Source organism: Pygoscelis adeliae, unplaced genomic scaffold (assembly GCF_000699105.1).
Source record: "Pygoscelis adeliae isolate BGI_AS28 unplaced genomic scaffold, ASM69910v1 Scaffold130, whole genome shotgun sequence".
NCBI lineage: Eukaryota > Metazoa > Chordata > Aves > Sphenisciformes > Spheniscidae > Pygoscelis > Pygoscelis adeliae.
Genome location: NW_008824031.1, coordinates 4,380,886 through 4,397,094, shown reverse-complemented (window position 1 = coordinate 4,397,094; position 16,209 = coordinate 4,380,886). Strand labels below are relative to the sequence as shown.

General features: G+C 40.5%; 1 protein-coding gene across 1 annotated transcript in view; it reads right to left on the bottom strand.

Moving 5' to 3' along the window:
* BEGAIN (brain-enriched guanylate kinase-associated) overlaps positions 1-16,209 on the bottom strand; it is a 117,270-nt gene that overhangs the window by 71,264 nt on the left and 29,797 nt on the right. The window contains exons 2-3 of the mRNA XM_009328491.1: positions 4,131-4,181; positions 3,581-3,670 (exon numbers count right to left, since the gene is read on the bottom strand). Coding sequence (XP_009326766.1) covers positions 3,581-3,670; positions 4,131-4,181 — 141 coding nt within the window. The remainder of the gene's footprint in view (positions 1-3,580; positions 3,671-4,130; positions 4,182-16,209) is intronic.

Here is a 16,209-nt window from a genome sequence, read left to right as displayed (position 1 = left end):
GTTTCTGTTTCATTTGGTATAAAGCATCCATACATAGTTTGATGGACAGAGGCTATAACCTCTGCTCTCACCTTAGCTATTTCTTTCCTTTCCCTATAATTTTCTCTTTCCTCTGATTCGAAATTCATCTTTGTCTGGCTCAAGGGACTTGTTTTGGTGGGCTGGCTTAACAATTCCCATCAGAAAGGTTATGCTAAGCAGTTGAAAAAATTAAGTATACTTTTTTGGCTCCAGGACCAGTCAGACAGAATTACTACTGGGACTGGGACTGGGACTGGGACTGGGACTGGGACTGGGACTGGGACTGGGACTGGGGGGAGGAGGAACTACAGCTGCCACTGCTTTTTTTCTTTGTAAGCAGTGTATATTACCTTCTTTGAGCAAATTACTGAATTTTCTTTTTAATTATATCTGGTCACAGTTACGTTCTGATCCTCTTTTGTGACAGAAGTCCTACAAGACAGAAGCTCCTGTTGTATCTCTAACTTGAATCCATAGGTGCTTGCCTTTAAAAAAATGCCAATGCTTGCCAGATATTATTACTAAAGAGTATAGGAGATAACGCTGCTGTTGCTTAGAGTGAGACACAGCATGGACCCCTCAGACACTTTCATCAGCCATCAGTGCGGTCAGTTCTACTGCAGTCTCTGTTCTTTATCATTCAGTTCCCCCATCACACACAGCTGTATGACATTACTAAAGCAACATGCCACAGAGGTGAGCTCTAGGGACTTTTTGGAAGGTTTTCTGGCAGTAGAATAGATCACTGGACAAGCAAACAAATGAAATAAATTAATAAATTGATTAAATAATACTCCTTAGCCTGGACACACCCGAATTCTCAGCTTGTGCACATGTAATTAAGATTCTGAGGGAAATTATTACTACACACAGACTCATGTATAAGGTGTTGAACAGGAACAATGAGAGCTACTGGCTGTTGTCTGAATGAACTTATTTTGCCTGACTATTTCAAGATATTTTTAGTTTTTCTACAATAACAAAGGATTCTCAGCTCTTTGATCAACTTGATACCACAGCAAAAGAAGAGAAGGAAAAAAAGAGAATGGAATTGCCATCTGTCATCTTTGGCTAATTATTTCGAGCCCTACCTTGTTTTATACACTGCAGCACAATATTTTAGGACTTGTTAACTGAGAAGTCTTTTACTCTGCAAGAGTACAAATGAGTTCACCTCTAGCAAGTTCCCCACTGCTCAGCATATTGTGCTGTCATTTCCTAGAACCTTTGCCCCAACCTAATGTCATAATTTATTAGTTCAGTCAAGTCTATTTTATCCTGCTCCCTCAGCTGAACTGTCTTTTCAGTGTAAGAAAGACTGACTGTTTTGTTGCCTTTTTTGTGGGTGTATGGAGAAGGAGAGGGAACAGGACTGCATTCCTCCAGACTCCTGTTAGCAGTCCAGCACCTTGGCATTAGCTCTTCTGTAGTTTTTGGAGTGAGCCAGTAAATGAAGGAGCTTTCTGCAAGTGTGGAGGGACCAAACCAGGCAGCAGGTATTAATCTGAAAAGATGCTTGCACTATTCATGTGAAAAGCAATGTATAATGTGCTTCTTCAGAGGGGACCCAGGAGCCCTCTGCTTCCACCTACCCTGCAGACATACCACCCCGAAGAACCATGCAGAGCAAGGAAGCAGCTTCATTACTACAGACTTTCCCAAAACATTCCTCTTGTGCCCTGAGATGTGGATTACCTAAACACAGGCCACGTTTTTTTTGCCTTATAACTGAACTACTTTAGCATTCTGGGTGAATTGAGACTTGTTTTTTTTAACTCTCTTGCTGAAATTTTTGTTGCTTTCTCGTTAGTTTTTTTAAAGGTTAAGGTGCATCAGGCTGGATAAAATAGAATCTATCCTCATTTTGTAAGTGCTGACAGTTGTCATACTCACTATCTTTCATTTTCACAAACAAATTATTTTTTTTTTTAGTTCCTTCAGCAAGCTGATGTTTTTCAATATAATTGGACAGCAAGTTTCCAGATTTTAAAGTCTAGATATGTTGAAACAGTGTGATTAAGATTTCAGTTAATCAACAGGAAAGAAACAAGCATGTTTTCAGGAAATACTAAACTCTCTCTAAAGATTTAGATCCTTGTGAGCCTTTTAAAAAACAGGGAGGGAAATGAAAATAATCTTTCAATGGCTGTTTATTTTTTTTATGAAATGGCTAAATAGCCTGAGCTAAAAGCCTGGATGTGGGCATTTTAAGCTTTGGTAAACTTGGAGATAAAGTGTGGTATTGTCCTCCATAAAAGTAAGCTTATTTTCTTTTGAAAGTAAGAACTACAAGTGGACAGTGATGGTAGGAAAAGAGATCATTTTTTTTAGACAGCCCTACAGAAAGGCTACTAATTGTCATCCCAAGACTCCGAACTTCCCCACGGGCATCCATTTAAAAACACCACATAAGATCAAACCCAGTGACCACACTGTGGCTGTGTGAATTTTTTTCCGATTTTAAAAGACTTCCAAATACTCTATCAAATTGGAATCAGGGTCAAACATTTTGAAAAACAGTCTTATATGCCCTGATTATATTTTGCTTCACTGGTCATCTCCTGGTTTTAACAAGGACAAGCAGCAGAGCAAAGCTGGTTTTGTATCAGGCTCATCTAAATCCAGGTAAGTGTAGAGTGCATGTGCAGAGCCCCAGGGGACTGAAAAACAGGAATTCAAACCACTTTCCCAAGGTTGTTGTTTTTTCCACTCCACAGAGTGTAGGCTGTGCCAAAAAATACCAAAAGAATCTCACTTACGTCTTTCCTACACTAGCAGCACTCTTAAGATGAAAATTCTCACATATTATTCAAAGAAAATCAATAGACTGCAAGAAGGCAATCTAAAGCTTAGCCTGTCTTTATTTTTTTATTTAATTAATTTCTTACTTTGAAATACATTTCAATATTTCATATGTCATTGAAAACTAAAGGATCAGTGAACGACATTTCTTCTACACACCTGCTACTTGAAATAAAGTCAAGCAACAAAGAACAAAGAGTATGTTCAGGAGAAATGTAGAAGAGAATCTAAGCAAAATATGGAAAAATGAGTCATTACTTAAACTTATACTATGTGCTGCATGGGAATGTAATCTAGAGTCAGTCATAACTCCTCCATCCTTTCAACGTCTCTGTACCTATATCATTGAAAAATTCCTTACTTCAGGAGACCGAAGATTAATGTAAACCTGATAAAGGAGAGAGAATAAATACATACCAGCGATATAAGAAAGGTGTGTGAACTGCCCAGATAACTGTGGCATCAACAATGAAATGCAATGCATCTGTATTATAAGTAGCAGGTCGCTGTGGATTTTGCAGCTTCTTAAACAACTTTCAGTTTTTATACATGTTAATAACAATTATTACAGGCTTGGCTGAGACAAGCATCAAGCGTACTATAATAAACAGATCTGCTGTTATTCCCCTAGTTCAGAAAACGTAGCACAACTGAACGATGGGAGACTACAGACTGACATGAAGAAATGAAACATTTTTACAGACATCAGAAAGTTAGAAAGAAAGCATAACTTCACAAAACATCACTTATTAGTTACCTGTCCCAGAGAGTAGGTGAAGATTTTGCGAGCCTGCCCTGGAGAATTCTAGGTTGCCATAGGCAGGTTGGCACCCAGGAATTTCGTACCCTGCAGCATGAATAGAGGATAAACCATGGCTAGGTATGGCTCATCAGACATACGATAACCTAGCTAGATTTGCTGCATATTAGTAGGCTATGGCACAATTTGGTACTAATTATTATTCAGGATATCTTACTTTAAAGCAGTATTAAAACCACAAAACAAGGTGATGTTACAGCACACGCATTTAGTGATTTTCTTCTATGACTACTGTAGGTCAGAATAAGCATTTATAATTGACCTTATGGTGGTTGTAAATGGGTGCTACTCCATCTATTTTACTGGAGAAACATTTGGTCTTAAGATTTGTGAATCAAGCCCTTATATTTTTGCATTGTAAAAACATCAGATAAAACAAATTTATGCTTCATTGAAAGAGGGTCAGCAAAATTCCTTCTGAGCACCGTAGTGAGAACATGTTTAACGCTGTTAATTAAATCTGGGCTGAGGTTCAAATTCCACATACCAGGTTCCATGCACATCTACCAGCAGCAGAACAATAGCTGCAAAATATTTGCTGGAAATGAAAAGCACAAAGAGAAGCAATCTGAACTAGCAATATAAGCTATGAATGACACACAGCAAAAGCAGATCCAGAGCCCAGGAGAAGGCCAATGAGGCAGGCAAATTAGCAATGAGAAATGTTGCCCAACATTAGCATCAAGCAATGCTGGTAAGATTCAAAACACTCTGTTCAGTCCTTAGTCAAGCAAATTCTCACTCAAGTCAAAGGTGGTTTTTCCTGAGTAAAATCTGAGTAAGGACTACAGTATTTGGCCACGCAGAATACCTCATACAGTATTGTTGTGTTCCTTTGCAATATCAGAAATGCAACAGAACAGGCCTTGAAGGATAAACTCAATAAAAGATCAGCTTTTCCTCACTCAAGCATAGTCATATTTATGAACCAGAATTTTTGCCTAAGCTTTCCTTGTGGTCAGTGATCACTACACATGCAGAAAATCCTACCTTCCCGTATTCACCATCAATTACTAGTGGGTACTGCAAAGTAGGGACCTTCTGGACCGTGAACACATCTTTACATACAGAACGCATTTCAAGAGCAATAACTGTGCTACGGAGAGTAGCAGAGAATCTCAGTGTTTATGGGAAAGGAGAACTCTGCTGAGTCTCCTGCCACTGTTGTAAGTCCACCCTGGGATCGGCTTCATGTCAAGAACTATCGGCAGCAAGATGATGCTCTTTAAGGCACTCTGAGGAAAAGCACTAAGTGAATTCCAGCATGTTACTCTAGTTGTCCCACTGAGTTGTACATTGAATAAAGAAGAAACATTTAAGTATCTTTTAACTTCTTCTGTACTGGACTTGGATTAAGCATGTGAAGATACCCAGGGATGACAGAAAAAATGAGATGGCCCGAGGTTTAGGTGTTGTCATCACATGAATTTACAACAATATTAGCTTTTAAATCAAAGTGGAGGTGCGAATAAATCTCTGCAATCTGTAATACCTCAGTATTGTCGGTTCTTCAGTGAACTGTCAGTATTACTTTGGATTATATATCTCTTGCAGCTTTTCTGATGTTCTCAAACTGCAAATCTCATAATCAATAGGGGTGTACTTATTTAATACATACCAGTTCTGCGGTACTTCACTATGTATTTTCATTCTCAACTATGGGTGTCAGGAAAACAGTCCATTGCAGGAATACAGATTTGAAAATGGTCTCTACCTGGCTCTCCACTTTATATCTGCATATTTTTAGGTACAAAATTGTAAACTGCTCCTAAAAAATCATGTCTTTGAAATCTTAATTTTGAAAAAAAAACCAGTGAATTCAGCCACAGGTTTTTCCAGAACCAGTGGAGATTTTTCAAACCACTGCATTTTGCATATTTCTCTGCACTTCACTGAGAAACCCTCCATAGTAGTTTTCTAATGAAATAACAAATCTTGCAAATTCTGAGGTGGAAGAAATGAAAACATTGGGCTTTTCAAGCCCACAAAATTAATTAAATTGGGGCTCTTGGAGCAAAGAAGCCATTTGAGCAGGGAGAAATCTCTGCTGTCTTCAGATCCACTACCAGCTCTCTTCCATGTAGTCTTAATCTAACCTATCTCATACCTTTTACTGATATATAGCAAATAGCTTTGCTATAGATAATCTTGACAAGATATTTTAAGGCTATGAGGTTGTGAGAGGTTTTGACAGAGAGAGGAGGGGCGTGAATTCTACTTTAGCTGTTTGCTCAGTGTTTTTCCTGACATCTTTTCAGTAGTAAGTCCCGTGTAATTGCTCCATAAATGAGCTAATGCAGAGAAAAGCTCTCTGCTCTAAATGTGGTGGGTCTTTCAAAAGCTCCCCAAAGGGATTTAATAACATCCCGTCTCATATAATCAGTGTCAGTTGTAGTCCGTCTAATCACATTCTCATGTGCAAGGTTGAGAAATAATTAAACTGTGAGATTTATTTATTTGCCTGATATACAAACACAAAAATTAATTTGTCAGCTTCTGCAATTTACGTGGGATATTGTTTTATCATTGGCAAATCAGAAATCAGCAAAACATACATACATTTTTGTCTAAAGCAACTGTAAATTTTAAAGGAAACAAAATGGAAAAAGGTCCCAGTTCTGTTACTGTGTTGTTTCCTTTCTGAAACAACAGTTGTAAGAAACTTGTAAGTATTGAAAATAATAAACAAGCCTATTTAAAAAGAATATTGTATAGTCACAATATACAATTAATAGTTTACTACAAGGAAAATATCAGTCCCAAAAACCTGATGATAACGTATTTCAGATTATCAAATTTTAAAATGACTTTTTATTATGCTGTAGCATGATAAAGTAACTCATTTTCCTCTGCTGTCTACAGATCTTCCCTTATCCCTCACTGATGTGATTGGGACTGACTCCGGTGTCAAGTGAGGTTCGAATTTGGGTGTACTGTTGTACTAGTCTGTGTTTCCTTGTCTTGTCCTAGAACACGCAGTATCTTACTTCAAATATTGTCTGTGGCTCATCTGACAATAATCACAGAGGATACTTACAGACCTATAGCCAATTTGAAAAAAAAAAAAAAGCAGATTTCTCAGTAAAACACGATCAACATTTTATTTCACTGTCTAGAGAAGAACAACTAACAATTCATCAGTTTTGGTGGCAGATGGTGATTGATCCACTGTGCCTGGAGTAGACTCATACAGACCGCTTTGTCTGTTTAAGAAATACTGTTATGAGGAAAGTAAACACAATGCCCCTATGCTCCCCTCTCCATATTTCACAGGTGAGTAAAATTTATAGCATCTGATACTTAGAAATATCCCTGGTTTGTGTACTACTCCTCAAAAACACTGCTCTTTTTTGGTAGGTATATTGGGTTTGCGTGGCCAGATTTTGGTATCGGGGGGGCTACAGGGGTGGCTTCTGTGAGAAGCTGCTAGAAGCTTCCGCCATGTCTGACAGAGCCAATGCCAGCCAGCTCCAAGACGGACATGCTGCTGGCCAAGGCCAAGCCCATCAGCAATGGTGGTAGCACCTCTGTGATAACATATTTAAGAAGGGGGAAAAAAAACCAAACCTGCGCAACTGCAGCCAGAGAGAGGAGTGAGAATATGTGAGAGAAACAACTCTGCAGACACCAAGGTCAGTGAAGAAGGAGGGGGAGGAGATGCTCCAGGCACCGGAGCAGTGATTCCCCTGCAGCCTGTGGTGAAGACCATGGTGAGGCAGGCTGTCCCCCTGCAGCCCATGGAGGTTAACAGTGGAGCAGATATCCACCTGCAGTCCATGGGGGACCCCACCCGAAGCAGGTGGATGGGCCTGAAGGAGGCTGTGACCCCATGGGAAGCCCGTGCTGGAGCAGGCTCCTGGCAGGACCTGTGGATGCGTGGAGAGAGAGAGGAGCCCACGCTGGAGCAGGTTTGCTGGCAGGACTTGTGACCCCATGGGGGACCCACGCTGGAGCAGTCTGTTCCTGAAGGACTGCACCCCATGGAAGGGACCCACCCTGGAGCAGTTCGTGAAGAACTGCAGCCCGTGGGAAGGACTCACGTTGGCGAAGTATGTGGAGGACTGTCTCCTGTGGGAGGGACCCCATGCTGGAGCAGGGGAAGAGTGTGTGAAGTCCTCCCCCTGAGGAGGAAGGAGCAGCAGAGACAACGTGTGATGAACTGACCACAACCCCCATTCCCTGTCCCCGTGCGCTGCTGGGTGGAGGAGGTAGAGAAAATCGGGAGTGAAGTTGAGCCTGGGAAAAAGGGAGGGGTGGGAGGAAGGTGTTTTAAGATTTGGTTTTATTTCTCATTATTGTACTCTGATTTGGTTGGTAATAAATTAAACTAATTTCCCCAAGTCGAGTCTGTTTTGCCCATGACGGTAATTGGTGAATGATCTCCCCCTGTCCTTCTCAACCCACGAGCCTTTTGTTGTATTTTCTCTCGCCGGTCCAGCTGAGGAGGGGGAGTAATAGAGTGGCTTTGGTGGGCGCCTGGCATCCAGCCAGGGTCAGCCCACCACAGTAGGATACACATGGTTATTTTACAGGTGCCAGTGCAAATCTGAATGATTTTTCTGAAATAATGTGTTTTTCAGAAGTTGGAGAAATTCATGGTTGCTCCACTTGTGAGTTGAGGACTTAGTGAATAGACTTTATCAATCTCTAAGCAAAAGCCACCCCAAACTTTGTACCTGTTAAAGGGAAAAGGTTTTTCTGTAGAGCAGGAAAGAATGTGTCCTGGTCTGATTTTAGCTTAAACTCAGTGCTCTTTAAGATCTGAAGGGAATTTGAAAGTCACCCTTAAACTGGATTGTGCTATTATGATTTCTGTATGTGCCCAATTTAGCCCTATTTTACCCCAGTATGAAGAAGTTAGGCACAAGAACTGCTATTTTTGCTTCTATTAACACCATGCAGCTATTTTAAGGGCATGCTTTTATAAACACTAATAACCCCAGATGAAACATTGACAGAGCAAACTGGAAGAACCGCAGGGACACCTTGGAACATACTGTCACGACTCTACCTCCACATCCCGTCCTCACTGAAGAGGCACGTGGCAGTGATGCTGATTTAGCATCACAGACTTGCAAGACGCTGTCAGCTGCACTTGCTACCTACTTTCCTACCAGTCATGCCAATGTAGGTAACTGGCTGTCATCTCCATGGAACAAAGGCTGGAGCTAATAAAAATGTCAAACAATCCATTGTCTGTGAGGGGGTGGCAGTTCTATTCCTGGAGTTACCCAGAACTATCTATGACCACAGCATTAAATAATGTAAAACTGCTGCAGGGACTGCAACAGTATATCTTAATGAATATTTCAAATATAATTCCCTAATTGAAAACAGGGTCCTCTGGAAGCTTGCATCCCCCCACTTGGGGTAATCTGCAGGGATTGGACAAGTAGCTCCACAGTACGGACACAGATGCTAACAGAGTACCTGGGAATATAAGGAGGCTGGGAATGTCCATCGAGCAGAAAAGGGAGGAAGATGAGGACACCTGTTATCAGTGAAGTTAATACCTATTTTCTGACAGTATAGGAATGCGGAGATGTTGCTCTGCCAGCTCAGTTTAACAGGTTTTAGGAGAGGGTGTTTCACTGGCAAAAGGCCTGCTGGCTTGTGCACCTCTCAGTATCTTTCTGACCAGGCACAAAAATCCACCCTTTTTCCTCATCCCACTTCTTCTCCTTTTTTCTCCACTCTTCTAACAAGTTCCTGCCATGGCTTCTCTTCATCTCCAGCTTTGCCCATCTGTACAATCCCCATCTAATGTGTTTCTGGTATGACCACTGGCTCCTCTTGGTGCATCAGCTGCTGCAATGCTGAAGGTGGAAGACCACTTCCATGCCCCCTCTTGGGAAGCCAGACACTTCAGGAAGCTTCATCTGCCAGAAAGAGTTAGGGAGGAAGTCTTGTTCAGTCTTGAAACTCTGTGATCAAGAACACCTAACTGAGATTGAACCTATGTGAGATTTAGTTGCCAAACTAATATGTCTCTGTTAAACAGCTATGATCTTTTTTTTCCAGATGCTTTTGAAGTGTGCAACTTTGAATGTTTATAAAAATGTTATAGCTCAAATTCTTGACACTCTGGAAGGCTCCTTGGAGTATTTTAGGTCCCAGCTCCAAAGCAGGCAGGTTGAGGGCTTCTTAATGAAAAAAATCATTGGCTATTTTTTTGCTATGAGTAAACCCACATTTTTTTCTTTAGTTATATTTTCAGAAAAGTCTAAGGCATTTTAACATATAAATATGGCATGCAACATTTCAATTGATATAGTTAAAATTTTGCAAGCATTAAGCAATCTGTCAGCAGAAAATTTTGGGTGACCTCAGCAATCAGTAATGCTATTGGGTCGCCATACCTACCTTACCTAGCTATTTATCTATCTATATTTATCAAACCATGTGGGCAGCCTTTTGTGGAGTCAATGTGTATGTATATGCACACACACATGTATGTGTATGTATGTACATTAAATCCACTATTTTCAGAAAATGTATGTGGTAAATAGTATATAAAGTCTTTAGACTTAAACTTCCATGCTCAGACTATAAATAGGTGAATGAATAATTATCACAGTATTAGGCATGTTGACAGAGCAGTTGTGGTAGGATTGGAGCTACTTGCAATGTTTGATTTTGTTTGTTGATGCCTTCAAATACTTGTGTAGCCAAAACCCAAATTATGTTTCATTCAGACACAAGGCAGTTGGTTCAATACAGGTGTATCAACAAAATGTAAGGATTTATGACTAAATGAATTAATGAACTTTCTGTTCTCAAAATGCTAAGATGCCATACACTCTGTGAATAATGGCACAGGAGATGACATGAGCTAATCAGTTTTACATAAATTTCTAATAATTAACAACTGGTTTAAGCTCTCAAAAGAATATGTGGAAAAAGACCACATTTTTCCACCATTGGCTTGAATCTAGTTAGGTATTACAACAAAATCCAAGACTGTGTGAAGCTTTGCAAGCTTGGCGATCACTTCTCTTGGTATCACTGTGGCATTTTATTGTGGCTATATGACTTCATATTTTGTCAGTCTTTCAATGCATGAAATATACTAACTGATCTGAAATTTAACAGCTGGCTGAGTACAATTTTCCTGATGACTAGATTTGGGGGAAGAGAAACAGGTGCAGAAACACTCCCTCCTGCAACTACAGAAAAATATGATATGAATTAGTCATTCAGTATCTGCATGGAAATAATAATAAATTGTTAATAATATTTCATTTTGAGTCTCCTACTTGGGAAGCTGATCATCTGCATATTGTGAAAAGCATTAGCTAGGTTTACTGTCTTGCAGCTTATAAACTATTGCTATAGGAAAAAAAAAGAGTCACAATTTTCAGGGTTATAGATCATCTTTGCAATATAACTCAATGACAGCTGATAGTTTGTATGCTGCTTAAATGCATTTTGTTATTTCCTGTGAGAAGCAATAGCCATAAACGCATTGTATAGGTGCCAGAATATACCTGTTGTCTGTAGACATTTCCCATTGGAACTGTACTTGCTTATATGTTTTATGTGTCTCATGAAGTTTCAGTATTAGTAATGGCTCTCCAGTGCTGTCATTGATAACATGCAACAGCTTCTCTGAGGCATTTATTTTGATGATGAGCTTTTGTGGAATGGCAGAACTCAGTTTTCATGAAGAATGGTTTTCCACATGCAGGAAAACAAATATCAGACTGACCTAAGGGCTGTCCTTTCCTCCATTTCCCTTGGGTTCTTTTCTTCAATTACCTGAATAAGTGTTGTTTCTAATGTAATTAGGCCATCGTGAATCATTCTCCCCTACTTTTTCTCTATCATAAATGCTCTGCTCCAGTGTCCCAGCAGCAGATCCATTTTTTGCCCTTTTTTATGGTTTGACTTCAGGCAATCTTTACACAGCTCCAGCTGCCCTCTCTGAATGCGCTTAACAAAGCTTTGTTTCAACATGGAGAACATTATAGGGTAGCTGGCAGTAAGTATCTGACCAAGAAGACTTCTGTGTCTAGAAATGAATTTTTATCAATCTTAATGAGACAAATTTGGAAAGATGTTTTGGTTTCCTGATATGGAATATTGGGATGCTTAAAGGTATCAACTGCATAAATTAGTAATACATTAAAAGCCACCTTTAATAGGCAATAGAAGTCCTTTATTGCCAGTGTAATTCTTGCTTTTTCCCATTTTTCCAGTGTCTTCCTTGGAGCCTCTAAGTTTGGGAGCTTTGGATAATCACTGACTCATTTTGTCATCTAGGAATGGACTATGTAAGAGGACTTTTCTAAATATATAGATGTATTTACTGCAGACATCAACTGTGCTTTTATTTATATTTCATACCTTTTCCAGAATCTGCTATGATGTTTTTAAGTAGGCATGTGAATGTGTGAATAAAATAATACTGAATATAGATTTGGGGGAATAGCAGCTCTTTTGTGCAAAGACTGGTCTGTGCTTGCACAGTTCCAGCAATCCATGCCTGGTGCCTCCAGAGAGTCTGAAAGAACTAATAATTACAAGATATCCCTTTAAAATGGAATGTTTTGCACGGTAAGTAGAATAAAGCTAACACTTAAGAATGAAATATACTCCTGTTACCCCAAAGAGATATCCTAAATTATATCTGATAGCTCAGTAACCTTCATTTACTCACTGTATGCATAGGCTAACTATCTGTTTTCTAAGTAGCTCCAGTAAACTACCCTGTGAGGTGTTTCAGCAAGATGGGGAAGTGCTGGCATGCCGGGGAAAGGGCAATGATGTCTCTCTGGGAACGCTATGCAGAATCCCGGTCACCTGTTTTCAAGAGAGGGATTCCGTCTTGAAAAGATGCACAGAAAAGGCTTTTTCTGAGATTTAAGAGGCATCTTAGAAAACAAACTCAAAAGCAAAGCTGGTCTAGATCAGTCCTAGAAAAGAAAGACTGAGTGAGGATATGGCTGCCATTTTAAACATAACAGGAAGGGGGGGAAAATTATTTCCTCTAAAGAAAAGCAATGGTTTAAGAAGAAAGTGAACAGAACTGATCATTATTACATTTTCTTCTGGAAATTAGAAGACTCCTAATGATGGAACAACATGATTCTGGAACAGCCTTCCAATAAGAGTAGCAGATAGAAAACTACTTAGAAGATGGAGTATCTGGTTGCTTGTAACTGCAGGTAACTGTTCCAAAATGTCCAGGTTCCTAAATGTCATTTTTTCCTAAACTGTTTTTTCACAAAAAGGCTATTGTGAATAGATTTATTCTAACAATGGATCTCAGCCCTTCCAAATCTTACTCCCTTCAGTGTTCAGTGACATTCAAGTGGGAGAACAGAACGAGGCACCAGCTCAGCACTGTCAATGATGGGAGTCAGAAATGGAGAAAATCACATTGAGAAAGCCAGTTCTACCTTTCAGAACCTGATGCAGCTAATGATTTTGTCATTTGATCTCTGCTAGCGATGCATTTATCAGTCCAACACTTTCACGTGTTTACAATACAAATGCACTGCAACAGAGCAGTTGTATTTTCAATTGAGAATACTATGATTACAGAGATAATATCTAGAGAAACATTCCCAGGAGATGCTTCCAGGCAGCTTAACATCAATAGAAATGATGAGTATTTTATATCTCTTCAGATTTTGCTTCTGGTTTGTCTATATAACCCTTATCTTTTACCCCTGAAGGGTGTGGGTGCTTTCACTGTGGATAGATATCTATGTTCCTTTTGCTGGGAAAATTAAGCACTGAGTGATCTGCTTCAGAAATCTGCTCACTGGAGAACTGGTAAATATGCATGTAAACAACTGCCCTAGAGTATAATCTGAGCTATTTTTGTGTTATAGTGTGGTAGGTTAGAAGAAGGAATTAATTAAAAAAAGAGAGACTAGATTTCAGTTCAGAAATTGTTTTTCTTTTTCTGCCTGCTCAGAAACCCAGTCGAGTCCTCCTCTCCTGCCTGCCACCATAGATTTAGATTATTTTTGCTAAATTCTGCTCTTAGTGAGGAAGTTAGTCATCATTGACTGTACCTCTGATGAAATAATTCAGTGGAATTGCCTGGGCTGGTTGGCATGGAGTTTATCCTTTGTATATGCATACAGGTCCTCTCAGTCCATCATGCACTCTGTGGGGCTATTTGAAGTTGATTCTTTCTAGTTTTATGTGTCTTCCATTATAAAAGACAGATTTTCTGTTGTCTTAGGGTACACTACATTCAATTTGAAGACACTTATCTATGCCAGGCACTGTTACATTGGACTCTTAGGTATGTCAAATAAACAATATGGCTCCCACCATAGAGAAAATCAGCTCACTTCTCTGTCACTCGGCTTACTCTCCTACCCTTTTCCCTTCTCATCCATTTAAAGTATGAGTTCATTGAGGGAGAGGAAATCTCTTAGGATTTTGGGAGAACAGCATGCAATATAATGAGTCCTTATCTCACGGTGGGACTTCGAGTGACATAGTAAAGAGAAAATGAGAGGAAGCTTCTGGTGAGGTCACTTGAGTGGAGGGTCTTTTTAGAAATCAAGAAGAAGGCTAGAAAGAACAGTATCTGAGGGATGGCAGTCCTTCAGATATATTAAAAACATCCCAATACTCTGAGATTTGTTTGGGGATAAATTTCAGATTAGCTAACGGGAAGATTTGAAAATTATTTCATTATCCTGAATACATCATATCCTGAATACCATTTTAAACCAGACAAATATCAATGAAAAGGTTGAATCCAGAATAATGCAGGAACCAGAGCAGGCTCAGAGGGAAAGAAAATGCAGAATTTCACCACCCTGTGGATGAGCACTGCCAGGGGAGAGGGCAGCGCTGGGATGAAGAAGCAGGTGTAGTGTTCCTGCTTGTGCCAGAGCAAGGAGCCATGACTGCTGCTTCTGCATGAGGGATGAGCAAGAGTTTTTAGCCTACTCACAGCATCCTTTCCTTTGGCAGTAGCAGTGGCAGGTCTCTGGAAGAGGCAAAGCAGGCAGCTGCCCCAGCAACTGCATACTTTGTCTATGTCTAGAGCTGGCTCTGCAAATCCCATTCCATTTATTTCAGGGCTTGAATCATATACTATACCTGGCGCAAGGCCCATTCTATGCTTTGAAAGCGCTTTGGGGGAAAAAAAAGTGCTGCAAAACAAAATTGCCAGGTGTGAGCAATCACAGCACAATTAAATCTATTATGAATGGAATGAATTATCTCCTTAAAAAAAAATATTAGCTGTTGTGGAACATGTCTCATTTAGCAATTAAAAAATGTATATGTTCAGGTGAGTCTATTACTGCTTGGCTAACTCCTGTCATGTGCTGCTTCATACTTTCTTTTGCCAGAACTGGCTGTGTTGCAGAAAACAGACTCAGTCTTCATCCAGATGTACATCAGTGAGTCACGGGCACGAGATTGGTTTATTCAGTATAGACAATGTCTAACTACGATAGCAGCAAACTAATGTATACTTTTAAAACTAGAGAGATATAAATGCAGAATGTATAATGGTGAGAATTCAATGAGTTGGAATACACCTCTCAAAGGGAGGGCATTGAGGATTAAAGGTGAGACAGGCTCTGAAGTAGTACTTGGCTGAAGTGCAGGTCCTACTTTCAAGACATGAATACAGAAAGGTTATTCTCTCTAACCAGTCTCACAGACACCTACATTTGGGATTCTGGAGTGCCCTGGGGCCGAGCTGCCTCAGGCCAAGCGGCTATGCTCCCCAGCACTGCTGTGATTCCTCTGCGGGGCAAGAGGTACAGGTCAATGGAGGAGCTTGACCTATTCACAGTACTTCAAATCCACCTAAACCAAAGGGACGGGCAGTACAGAGTTAGCGCAGAGCACAGCAGCTGTGTTCTCTTTTTTTAAGGACCCAGTGGTGACAATATATATCGCATACTTTTGGTGATTTGAGCAGGGAGCACTGATTTGTTTCAATTTGAGAGACCTCAGTCCTGTTTCTACTTTGTCTCAGGATACACCCTTGCTAGGTGGCTATTGGCACAGATTTCCATGCCTTCCATTGAAACTTGGCACTAGATAACTAGGAATGAGTAAAAAACTGACTGGGTGAAAAACTGGCTGGACAGCTGGGCCCAGAGACTTGTGGTAAATGGAGTTAAATCCAGTTGGCGGCCTGTCACGAGCAGTGCTCCCCAGGGCTCAGTTTTGGGGCTGGTCTTGTTCAATATCTTTATCAATGATCTGGATGAGGGGATCGAGTGCACCCTCAGTAAGTTTGCAGACAACACCAAGTTGGGTGGGAGTGTTGATCTGCTCAAGGGTAGGAAGGCTCTGCAGAGGGACCTGGACAGGCTGGATCGATGGGCCGAGGCCAATTGTATGAGATTCAACAAGGCCAAGTGCCGGGTCTTGCACTTTGGCCACAACAACCCCATGCAGCGCTACAGGCTTGGGGAAGAGTGGCTGGAAAGCTGCCTGGTGGAAAAGGACCTGGGGGAGTTGGTCGACAGCCGGCTGAACATGAGCCGGCAGTGTGCCCAGGCGGCCAAGAAGGCCAATGGCATCCTGGCCTGTATCAGAAATAGTGTGGCCAGCAGGAGTAGGGAAGTGAT